At 24.6% G+C, this 13,234-nt stretch overlaps 1 protein-coding gene across 1 annotated transcript; it reads right to left on the minus strand.

Moving 5' to 3' along the window:
• Positions 1-2,523: 2,523 nt before the first annotated feature.
• LOC145839223 (calcineurin B homologous protein 1-like) lies at positions 2,524-7,338 on the minus strand. Its single transcript, XM_082946827.1, has 3 exons — positions 7,173-7,338; positions 6,014-6,239; positions 2,524-2,983 (listed from the first exon to the last, which is right to left on the minus strand). The coding sequence occupies exons 1-3, from the start codon at positions 7,336-7,338 to the stop codon at positions 2,818-2,820; spliced, it is 558 nt and encodes a 185-aa protein (XP_082802953.1). The 3' UTR covers positions 2,524-2,817.
• Positions 7,339-13,234: the final 5,896 nt, after the last annotated feature.

Genomic DNA, 13,234 nt, shown 5'->3' on the forward strand with positions numbered 1-13,234 from the left:
ATAAAAGTATCAAACCAAGTTTTCCCATCAGAAATAATTGAAAATATAGGTAATGTAGCTGAGAGTATTGTGCCTAAGCAAAAGAAAATAAAGAGAAAGTTTTTATGACCAACCTCAAGCTAATAAACATAATGTTGAAAATCTATTGAAGCAAACTGAATCAAAAAACAAGCCGATTTCTGTTGAGTCAAACAATACTGTTGAAGTTCAAAAGGAAAGATGTAATTCGATTGAAAAAGTAACTAAACTTGTTATGAATGGCGAGTTGGATAAAGTAGAAAAGTATCTTAAGATTAGTTCTAATGTTTCTAAACATACTTTGTATGAAATAGCTGCTGATGTTGAAAGCTTAGAAGTTTCAAGAAAGCATCAGAATTTGCCAAACTTTCGAAGAAAAAGAACAACTAGAGTTTACGAGTGCAATTTTGAATAGTATCACAGTATTTTTTTTTTTGTAAATATTTTTATAACCGAGCTATTTACTTAACAGAGATAATATACTAAAGTATTTGAAAAAAGCAATTGAGTGCCAATTGTTAAAAAAGTTTAACATGTTTTTTTTTTTACTAAATCTACTCATTTTATCTAGTTGGTAGATTTTATTATTTATACGTTTGGCACTTGGATTTTTTATAGTAACATATTTATATATTATTTACTTATAATCATTTACATTACAAAATAACAAAGAACATAGAACTAGTTTTTTCTTCATTACTTTTTGTAAACAAGTAAGATAAAATAAACAGAACAAGTTGATATACATTAATTGATTACAAACTTCAAACTAAGCCATCCTGTCAGCTATGGATATACTACATAAATTGTATTGACATTATGTATACAGTTAATTGCATGCTTTTTTCAATTAGTGTCATTCAACTTTTTATTGCTTTTATGCTGAATAATAAATTTCTAAACAAACAAAGCTTGTTGTTGAAAAATAAAAAATATAAACAAAATTAATAAACAAAATTATGTTTCTTTTTACCATAAAAAAACGTACACTTCTATACGTCGGTCTTAGTAAAATCGAGGTTTCATCGGGTTTGAAAGATTTAAGATGCTTTTACTAAGTACTTTGGTTGGCCGTATAGCTTAAAAGTTCGTTTTTTATTAAAATATTATCGTATAAAAACCTTAATTAAAATTTTAAACACTAATAGGTACTTCGGTATAAAGTGTTTATATTAGAAAATCAAATCTACTTGAAAAAAGTCAAACACATTTAAAAATAGTATAAGTTTTTGCATAAAAAATTTTAAACTACATTCAAATTTGTAAAGATAAAGGTCGTAAAGAAATTAAAAACATTGAAAAGTTATTAAAAAAAAATTAAAGCTTATTATTGAGGTCAAAATAATTATATTGAGTTTTGGCTTTAAGCCGTTGAATTCGAGTTGAATTAAATTTGCAAAAAATTTGAATTATGCCAATATTATGCTATTATGCGTAAATTTGTGGCTTACTGTTTCTATTACAAATATTATTATTTAAGTTATATTATTTAATAAAGTTTTCAATTACAATTCAACCATCACAGAAATAGCTATGACACTTTAAGTTATGGTTCAACATACATACAAAATTAAATAAATATTTTTAATCAACTTCATTCTAATCCCTTTACAAACAAGACAAGGCGTTAATATTTTTTAACCACAAATAGATAAAAAGGAATTCAAAAGGACAAAAAGATAGGTTCAAGCACGAATACATTCTTATTTCAATTAAAATATTAAAAAGTTAACGCCTTTAATACACAAAATTAAACAGAAAATAATATTATGCAAAAATTATTCTGCGGTATGATTGAAATTTATACCCTTTATGTTCGAAATTAGATTGCAAAAATTTTAAGCTTGAATTTTTCAATTTTTTTGTATAAAAATTTATAAAGATCAACAAAGAGAGTTATTCAATTAAAAAAAAAAAACTATTACAACAGTTATTTTTTTCATAGTTAGTTTATACAAAGCTCTGCTTTTATGTATTAACTTCTAAAAACAACAAAAAAAAAAACAATAAAGCCAGCTTTTGTCCTCATTACATGGCAAATTGACTGCCATTAAAACTAATTAATTATTTATAAGTTGCGGTATTTTGTAAACGACGAAAATTTTCCAAATTAACTTTTTCTTGTAATCTTTTGCTACGGTTTGTTTTTGTATGTGGGAAAAATTCTTGTAAAAACAATTTAGGAAAATTTTATTGTCGATAAAAAAGTACGCGGTAATAAATATTGAGTTATAAAAGTTTTGGATGTTTATGGGTACAAAATAATTTGTACAACTTTAATCATAAGTCAAATTGATATGTTTAGGAAACTTATAATTTCAAAAGTTTGTGACAAAAAGTATAAATGTATCGTTTAGAAAATAATCTGAGAAAAAATAAAGTGTTCATATAAAAGGAGTTAAAATTATGTAAAAAATACTTAAATAGTAATTAAACTCTTATAAATTAGTTACAAAACATAAAGTACAAAAATTGTAAAAAGTATATTTTGTCTATACTCTAGGTTTAAAAACATTATTAATGTTTAACAAAAAACGGCATATAGTATTTAAATTAAAAAAATTTATTCAACAAAAAGGTATAAAATATTAACATATTTTACGGATATAAATAGTTTCAAAAACCAGTCTAAACAAATTACCTAAAATTTTTGAAAAAAATTCCTCAATGTACCAAATCGAGGAGCTCTTAAAAAACAATTACGTAATCGGTAGATAAATAACATTATGAAGTAATCACGATTATTAGGTCACAAAGAATGAAATCACAGATCACGTGTGGAACCTGTGACGTAATACATCACGTGTGGAACTTGACACTCATCTGCGTTTCAATAGTGACGTCATTCATGATCATTTTGAACTCGTCATACGTGATCTCCCTGCTCAACGGGGAACTATCCAGGATGATCCTCTCAGCCATGTTCTTCACCATCTCCTGATCCGTGTCTACTCCCACCATCATTCTGCAGGTTAATATAACTTAGATTATTTTAATAAAAAATACAATATAAAGTGAAATAAATTTATTTTAATTTCCTACCACCTCAAATAAAATAAAATACCTAGTAACTATTGATATACTATTTTCTTATTACAATTTATAAATTAACTAAGTAAGTTAAATAAATATTTTTATTTAAGGAACCACATGAGTTTACCGAGTCATTGATTTAAGATAGACTGATTAAAATAAGTACAAGTGCTTTACAACATGTAAAAATGTAGAAAACTTTGGTTATTGGTATAAAGTGAAAAACAAGTGCTAATTAGAAAGTTTGTTTATTAATTTATGAGAAGTAGTTGTTTTAGATGAAAAAATTTGTTGATTTTTAAGGTGGTAAAAATATTTATAAGTGTTTTTGTAAGATTTTGGTCATGTGAAAATAGTTGTTTCACTTATAAAAATTTAATTGCATGTTTTTTAGCTTGTGGTTAATTATGATGATGACTTTCAAAACCTGTCGTTTTTCAAGTTGTAATGGTTTATGACATAAAACTGTCATACTAAGAGTAAAATACATGTTTAGTTTTTGCTTCCAAAAAGAACCAATATGTTTAAATTAATAACTGTATTTTAGTTTTTAGACCATAATAAATGACGCTCACTTATGAACCAGAATCTTATTTTTACATAAATCTTTTAAGTGCAAATTTGTTTTTATTCAATTTTAAAAATAACTAATTTCTATATGCTAAAATTATTAATATTATTTTTAAAGTTATATGAGGTTTGTTTTTGTTTAAATGTTTTAATGTTTATAAGTTGTACTATTTGTACTAAAATAAAAATGTCTTTTTAAATACTAGCATTTAAAGTTAGTGAGAAAAATAACAGAATACACAAATTTAGTTTGTTTTGTTTACAACAGCTATATTTTGAATATTTTAAACTATAATAACTTAAATTAGGAGTTTATGCTGAAATCTACATCTAATTTTATATTCAAAGTTAATGTTGTGCTAACTAAAAAAAATATAAACAAAAGCTTGTAAATTGAGTTTTAAGATATTGTAAATACTGTAGTAAATAAGTATTTGATCAGCAAAAAGAATCATAAGTTCTAAAGTATATTTTGTTATAAGCTTTTTTTTAGTTTATTTTAGTTTATATTTGTATAGTTATTAACGGAGATTTTAAACAAGTTTATTATTGGCATAATTTTTGAAAGTTTAAGTTTGTTATCAAAAAGTTTTTGCAGTAAAATAGTTAAATAAAGTTGGTTTATACAAAACATAAAAGTAATTAAGAAAAAAAACTATGGTTGGAAATTATTTATCCAAAAACAAAAAAGAATCTTAAATAAATCTTTTTGTCTATCTTTGCTTACTATAAATACTTCATTGTATTAAATGTATCATGTTTTATTTGTTTTATCAACACATGAAAACCTATTTTACATGTCAACATGTCAAACTGAAAAACAAAAATGTTGTTTGAAAGTTCAACTATTTATATACAACAAACTTGAGGTTATACCATATTATACTATTACTTCAATTATAAAGATAAGAGCTTAATAAATACTATTGATGCAGATATAATTGCAATGAACTTATACTTAAAGTTTAGGCAAAATTAGAGCAAAATTTATTAAATTAATTTTTACTAGGAGTATAATTTTTTTAAAGACAACGTATTCTTATATGAAAGACTATTAATTCTCTGTGAAATTTAATAAATTATTACATACAGATCTGTTTAAATTACTAAAAATATTCTTATATTTTCAAAAGCTTAATCAAAATAATTTTTGATATGATTACCAAAAAAAGACATTATAGTCATATAACTTTCATATATGAGGTTTTAACTTTTTACGACCGATGAAAGCTGAAATATTAAAAAAGTTTACAATAGATTATTAGTCATCAATCTCTTTGGTTTTGTAACACTAACTAAATAAAAACTACTGTTCGTTTTCTGATGCTTAGTCTTTTTAATGATTAAGTTAAGATGTTTTTTATCGGCAAGTACTTTAAACATGTGTTTATATTTAAATAAAATTTCTAGTGTTTAGCCTTGAACTTTAACAAGCGTTGTAAAATTAATTAAAAAAAAAAGTTAAATAGTTTAGTATCTTGTAGGCAGAAAAATAGTTAAGAAATATCTTTAAAATGACACTTTGAAACATTAAAAATTGTTTCTTAAATTTATTAAAACCATTAATTAGGTTAATTTTTAGCTTTTAATTTTAAAAAGTGGCTACAAAAGTTAAAAAAAAATTAACCAAATCAATATAATATTGTTAATAAAGATATGTGGCATGTTTAAATTGTGGTTTTTACGGTTAATTATGTTTTATTCGATTAAATTTTACTTTTCTATGCTTATTACTACAAAACGTGAAATTTAGGGTTAACAGAGTTTTATTTAGTAGTAAAGTAAACCAAAAGAAAATGCATGCTAATTACGATCAAACTTTTATTTTTATTGAACAATTGTATTGATAAGACTTATTTAACTAATGCTCAGAGAACAAATTTTGTTCTAATAAAAAAAAGTAGTTAAGCTAACCTCTCTTTCTATGTGATTAAAATATTATACTTTTAAAACTAAAAAAACAAAATAAGTGTTTAATGCAAACTTACAAATTAAAAAAGGGGTTCAGAGAACAGAAAATATTTAACACAATTTTTCTAATTTCCATTACAAATATGAAGTCACAATATTATGACTATTATGTACCCATTACTATCATTTCTTGATTATTTCTAACACCACTTAAGGTTTATATTTCAAAACTTAGCTATGGTATGAGTTATCAAACCTGACATTTCTTCTAATACACCTGTCTGATAATTTCGAAGTATTATTACGTCACATTGTATTACGCCAAACATTTGTATATTTTAGCTATGACGTCACATATAGCTACCATAGTCATACAATAGCATATAATAATTTCCAGCGCAGTTATGATGTAACACACCTGACATTTTCACAGTTATGACGTAACAAACATGATATTATCTAAGTATGACGTCACACTCACCTGATAATTTCCACCACGTTGTCCTTCCTGATGACTCCCTTGCCGTTGGTGTCGTACATGGAGAACAAGAACTTCAACTTCCTCTCCCTCCCGTTCATCTCGTACTTCCCCTTCCTCGCCGGTTGAAACGTCGACAGTGACGTCACAAAGCCTCGGAAGTCCAACGAGCGTTTGCCGTCGAAAAACGAGTCGGATATCCGGTCGGCAAGCGGGTTGATGCTAAGTCCTGGTTGTTTGTAAAAACATTTTATTTAAGTTTATCAAATTAAAGAAAAAAATTTCTCAACTGGTTTTTTGTTTCCATTCTTTATTCTTTAAATTAGCACCATCTTTTTTTTTACTTTACATCCATTTATGATTATATATTATTTTACGAAATCAAAAGCAGCTAAAATGCATTTGTTTTTAAGCCGTTGTAGCTAAAACTACTGATTTTTATAAAAAATATAGCGGGTTAAGTGTTTTATAAATGCGTAAAAACCTACTTTACATGTCAAATTGTCATTCTAGACAACAATATTTTTTCTTTAAATTTGAATATTTATATTCATAACAAGCTTTAAGTTATAACGAAATATCTCTTTAATTAAAAAATCCGATATAAACTATATCTGCAGGTTTTTCGTATATTCGAAGTGTAGACATTGTTAGAAAAGAAACTTGATTAAATAAGTTTCTGCACAAGCAAATTTTCTTAATTTTTTTTACCTTTTTTAAATACTTACTTTTCACGACGAAATTTATTAAATATAACACATTAGGGTTTATTTTTAAAGTATACAAAACATACTTATAATAATCCTATACGTTTAACACCCTAATAAAAATATTTTGAAACCATTATTTTATCTAACTTAAAGGTGTATTCAACTTTAAAAAAAGAAAAGAAATTTCAAGCACTTTTGCAGCAATAAGAGCTCATATTAAGCACACAGGCCAAGAACTTGACATAATGCAAATATATTACTTAAGCAAAGTAAGATATGAACAAAAAAAGTTTAGTGCAGTTATAAAAATTTTGTTAATTTTCAAGCTTTTCTTTATTAGATTAATTTAATAAGCTTAGCAGAGTACACAGTTTTAACTTTTTAATAATTTCACTTCAAGTGATTGAAAAATTTCACAAACATTTCAAAAAGTTTAGACAATTATAAAAAACCTTCAACTTTCATGAGATCTTCCCGGTTCAAGTATCCCTTTCCTCCGTTGTCAAGGGATTGAAACCTGAAGTACAACTCGTTGAGCTTCCTGGAAGAAAATCCCGTCTCCTCCGTCAGGGATCTCATCTCTTCAGGCTCGATGCAACAAGACGACTTTCCTCCCATAATTTATTATTTACACTGCTTGAAAAATTGTAGTTATCGTTTACACTGTTTTAAACATTGTTGGTACTATTAACACTGCTTGAAATTGTAAGCTGATTTTTGTTGAAGGATTAAGTTAAGTTAATTTTCCAAAGTAAAGCGGTTGCAAGTTTTCTTGAACTAAAAAAAATAAACAATTATGACTTGTAAGTTATATAATAATAAACAGTTTTATTTTAATACAATTATTAATTGGTTTTATTATAATTAAATTTTTAAAAGTGTCTTTTCTTTTAGTTTTTGTAAAGTTAGGTTATGTAAACACGATTTAAAGTTCTTTAAAATACCAATGAGTACAGTTTCGCCGATCTTTGTAGTTGCTTTGTTGTTTTATTATAAATAATCTTTTGTATTTATTTATAAACTGTTGTTACAAATGTTATTTTGGAAAAAAAAGTAAACATTAACTACTCTATGCTATTTTTACAATACACAAGAGTTTTATAACCTTTTATAAACTAAGTAAATTCTATAAATAAATCTGTAACGTATTTTAGCATGGTGATTTAAATTTAAAATTTACCTAACATATATTCACAACCATATCTTTTTACTAACTTAAAACTTTTGGGAAAAATGTTTATATTAAACGAATTATATATAATTTTTTTAAATACAACTAGGTTTTTCATTAAACAAATGTTAAGGGTTTAACATTTAATGTTTAAATATTTTTTTCTTTTCAAGAGAACTTAATTACTAAAACTAAAATATGTTTTTTTATTGATCTAAGATTAAAAAACTACAAACAACAAACAAAACGAATTGAAAAGCATACTAAAACTTTAATTTAACTTAAAAAAACCTAACTAAAACTAAATATTAAAAGTATTTACAGTGAAAACAAGATAAACTAACTAAATGAAAATAAATTAAAATTAACTTTTTATTATAAGTTACAACATAAGTTTAATTCAATTAAAAATAACAAGCTTCATATTAAGTTTTATTGTATGTAACAAGATCATTATAAACTGTGTACAATGAAAAACACAAGCTACTTTATTCGCATTGTCGCAGTTGTTTATCCATAATAAACAGAAAATAATTCTCTCTCTGAAAAAAAAGGCTTTAATATCACAAAATGTCTGTGCAATTAATCTTATGTGACACAGCAGACACTTTCAAACGAAATTCAGACTGTTTATTGGCAGGAATTCGCAGGGGCGAGTTTTAATTGATTTAAACTTCAAATACTGCTTATTTGTTATAAACATTTTAGTTTATTGACGTATGTGCATTTTAAACGACCATATGTTAGTTGCTTGTAACAAATAATTCGATAAATTGTTTAACTTGAAATTATTTGAAATTCATGTTCAAACTTATTAAAAAAAATGCCGAATAGATTTGCTTTTATATATAAAATGTATTACTCTTTCTCAAAATAGAGAAAAATAAGTTCTACAAAATTCATGCATAACTAGAAAAAAAAAAACAAACGAAAACGTATAGATACAGAAAAACACTTTCAGCAGCATAAATTTATGCAAAAACTTGAGCTTAAAATATCTATTTATTTTACAAAAACGAATTATAGTTAATAGTTCAACTATGAAACAGACGTATTTTTTAAACTTTTGAAAAAAGTATTTAAAGTTAATCAACCTACTAACCAGTTAAACCAGCCGAAGTTCAAAACTTTGTACAGTTTATTAAAAAAAAAATTATAGTTTTTATTGTGAAGTATTTTTAATTTATAAGTTTTACATAAAAAATTTGTAAACAAAAAGTTGAAAGTAAACAGAAACAAAATATTTGAACCAAATATCGCTCAAGATAAAAATAAATTTTTGATTTTGACTACATAAGACTTTGAAAAAAATGATTCATTGAATTATGCAATAGGGCAAAGTACAGCTGTAATTTTGAAAGCTTTGAAGTAATTTTTTATGTTTAAGTTCATGGTGCACTGACCTTAAGTCTTTAAGTAGAACACAAGTGATTAAACTACTTAAAGATTAAAAAATTACTATAGTTATAAATTACATTTTTGCTTAAAGCTCTGTTTCAAATTATATTTTCATTTTAAAGCATAATGGACAATACAAAAAAATTAACTAAAACATAACAAGTTAAAATACTACAAATTCAATTATATGGAAGAATTATGTAATAAAATAGTTAATCAGAACAGCTAAAATTAAATAATAATAAAAAAAAACATATTTTAAAAAATGTATAAGATAGTTTCTCAACTTTTTAAAAACAAAAAAATCCATTCAAAGCTATACAATTTAGTACAAAGTAGTATAAATCTTTTACATAAAAAATTCTTTATATATACATTAACTTTACTTAAAAAGGCTCAAAATAGCTTAAAGTGACAATGAATTGATTTAAAACAGTAAAAAATCTAATTAAAAACAAACCAACTAAATAACACACCGATTAACTCAAAACAAAATTCTATAAAAAAACTTTATATTTAAATCAAAAGTTGCATACACTTAAAGCTGTTCACAATGTGTTGAAGTCAGCGGCTTCCGCTATTCAACTATGACGTCACAACAGCAGAAAAAAGCATCATGACAACGATATCAGGCGATAACATATCGAAATAGGCATCAAAAACTTTTTGTTTGCCTGTTTGTTACACACAAAAGTTCAAACTTATTGGCTGTTATCAGCAAAAACTATCATTTTTTCTTATTCTCTTACTACAAGGAAGTAGAAAAGCAAACTGTAATATTTTGTAATTACTAGTTAATTGGCAATGGTTAATTTACTGCTGTTGGCTAAATTAACAGAAAGCTGATAAAAATTAATAAATGTTTCTTATTAAAAAAAAAATTTATTTGCTAAGAAATGAGCAATTACTAAAAAGTAAACAAATTATTATGAAACGCCTACACACTGGACTTGCAGTTTTTTTTGAAAAAAAACACTGCAACAAGTTTTCATCTGCAAATTTCAATAGTTTCAATTTTAAAGCCGCCTTATTGTATTTTGCCAGGCTTCAGCACAAAATTAAATTGTGAAGTGCCTTGCGCCTCGAACAAAAAAGAATAACTTCAATAAACCTTTTCGTGTGCGAGTTTTCGAGTGTTGAGCGCACATATTCCTCTGTGAGAATTTCTCCTTTCCGCTTGGCTGCACACAGCACGCCGATTGCTTAATCAACTTTGGCTGCTCGCTTTTGGATGGAAAATTTCAAAGTGGATTTTCAACGGATTTTGTTTAATTACTGTCGTGTTTTAAATCAATTGTTTCGAAGCTTTAAGGTTGTTTAAAAGGTCTCATTTGGATTATGGAAAATTTTTAAGTTATACTTAGATTTTTTAAAGCGTTAAAGATTGAGCCGACTTATAGAAATACCAAGCTTTAGCATACCTTTAAAAAACTGAGACCGGCTTTTGGCAATCAAAAACTAACAAAATGATACTATAAGTTTAATTATAAAATTTGCTGCATGAAAAGAAATAACAGAGTGGTTGTAGCATTTTGAAATAATCTCATACAGAGCTTATAGATAAAAATCAATCCACAATGTGATGTTTTTTCTAAAAAAACATTTTCAAGCTTTAGAAAGCAAAGTTGAAGCCAAGTTTTTGTACAAAAGCTAATGCCGCTAAAACAAACTAAGCACAAGCATAAAAAGAAGCTTTACTTTTTGTTTATAAGCATGCAAAAACAGAAATCGATCAAAAGCGTGTGTTTTTAAATTTGGCAGTTTATTTTGTGTATTATTTATTGCTTGGTATTATCATTTATTGATCTGTTGTCTATCTTCTTCAAAACCAGGAAGTAACTTTTTATAAATTCCTTTTATTCGTATATTTAACAGGAAACGCAAACCAATATTATAAGCTAAAACTGCAATTTAAAGAAAACAGCTGGGCTGAATTTATTTTTTTGATATTTTAAAAAAATTCGAAGCAAAACTTTTATTTATGAGATATTTGCTGCAATCAAATATATAAAACGCTTTTCAAAACGTTATATCTATTGACTGTATCGCTTACAATGTGACTTATCTACATTAAACAGCTTTCGTTTTCAATAAAAATCAAATTAAATATTTAAAAAAAAGTATTGATTTTCTTGTGATAAAATATTAACTTAAATAACATTTAATATGGTATATATCAATATTTTTCTTGAAAATGAATATATCAAGTTTAAAAGATTGTTTTTAAAAAATACTCAGGATAAAACAAAAAAGTAAAATATTTGTCGATTAATGGTAAACGTAAACTAAATAAAAAACTTCTAAACTTATCAAAATCAGAAGTATGAAAACACTTAATTTACAAAAAACATTTATATATATATAAGTAAAAGTTACTTGTTCTTAATTTGAGTTAATAAAATCTAACTGACTTCAAAGTAATCTCGAACTTAAGTTTTAATTTAGCTTTGCAGTCTGTAAATCACAAGCGGTGTATGGAAAAGAAGATTATTTACCTTAGAATCTGTAAATTAGTCTATACTTCATAATTAGTATTTATTTTATTTGTTCCGTTAAAGTAGCTCTTCAACTATTTTTACCAAATACTTTAAATGTAAAAAAAAATTGCAAGGCAAATAATGTATTAATTACATATAATAATGTAAGGCGTTTATTAGAATTATAAGTAGTTGTTGCATTCTGAGTTGATTTAAAGAAACTTGGTTATAAACTTAAATTTTAAAGTTTTATGTTATTTTTTACTGTAAAGTGAAGTTAATTTTATTAATAATATGTAAACTTTAAAAAATTTTAAAAAACGTAGCTACTAAACAAATAAAAAGACTTGATTTTTGTTCTCTCATAATTTATTTTGGGAACATGTACATATTTATACAAAACTGCTTTTTGTGCTAACAAGTGATTTTATTTTTGTTTTAAAGCCATTCAAATAATTTAGAAAACAAAAATAGCTCATTATAAAATACTTTTTCGACATAAAAGTCTAAACGTTAAAACAAAAAAAAAATTAAAAGATAAGGTAATAATTTAGCTAAAATGGGTTTGTATCTACATACTTACTAACATTAATTTTTTTTATAAAGAATGCTAAATAAATACCTTTGATAGAATTTAAATTTTTAGGTAATGTTTTATAGTTCCATGAAAAATCTTAGGTAGATGTGTTTGGGTAAAAAATTATTTTTAATAATAAAAATTCAATTTTTAATGTTTATTTCTAACAACTTTAAACAAAAAATCTTAAATTTTATATTTAATAGCTCAAGTCAACTTATTCCGTAGAAGTTAATCATTTTTACCTTTTAGAAGTTAAACTATGACATTAATCTGTAATTTTTACAACAAAATTGAACTTTAGTTTATTGAAAAAATCTAAATTTTAATTGTGTTTAATAATTAAAATTTGTTATATAGCTTTGAAATAAAGGAATTAAATTTTATTAAAATCAGTTATCAATGTTACTTACCTACTAAAATATCGAAAAAAAAATTCTTTTATGGTACTTTAGAGGAAGTTTTAGTATTTTAGTTAATTTTACAAAATATCGCATTTTATCAATACAGAGCTAGCTTTAATGGCAATAATTTGCCTTATAACAGTCAATAAATTTGAGTTTTTTAATTTAAATGTTAACTTTTAGATGTAGGTAATAAAATTGAGAATTTATTTGCTCTGGTGTTTTTGTTTTCTAAGAATTAAAAAAAAATTATCGAAGAAGCTTAGTTTTATGTTTTTTAATAAAACTAATAAATTTACTAGATTAATTTAGAATTTACTTTTAAAATTTTTTATTGTAATTATGCAGAAAATTAACTAGATGTCTTTACTTATTCAATAACTATTTTATTTTTTCTAAAAGTTTTGCAGTAAGTATATAAGTTAAGCGTTTGTACTACAAGTTCAAAATATGGAACTAATATTCTATAAAAGTTTTTAATTATAGT

This window comes from Thalia democratica, chromosome 6 (genome assembly GCF_965202585.1).
Source record: "Thalia democratica chromosome 6, ktThaDemo2.hap1.1, whole genome shotgun sequence".
Lineage (NCBI taxonomy): Eukaryota > Metazoa > Chordata > Thaliacea > Salpida > Salpidae > Thalia > Thalia democratica.

What these genes read in the sequence shown, in the direction of transcription:
- LOC145839223 (XM_082946827.1), bottom strand. Translation starts at nt 7,338, where the DNA reads ATGGGAGGAAAGTCGTCTTGTTGCATCGAGCCTGAAGAGATGAGATCC. An exon ending in AGATCTCATGAAAGTTGAAG is followed by an intron (nt 6,240 to 7,172) that starts GTTTTTTATAAT and finishes ACAAACAACCAG; the next exon opens with GACTTAGCATCAACCCGCTT. An exon ending in AACGTGGTGGAAATTATCAG is followed by an intron (nt 2,984 to 6,013) that starts GTGAGTGTGACG and finishes ATTAACCTGCAG; the next exon opens with AATGATGGTGGGAGTAGACA.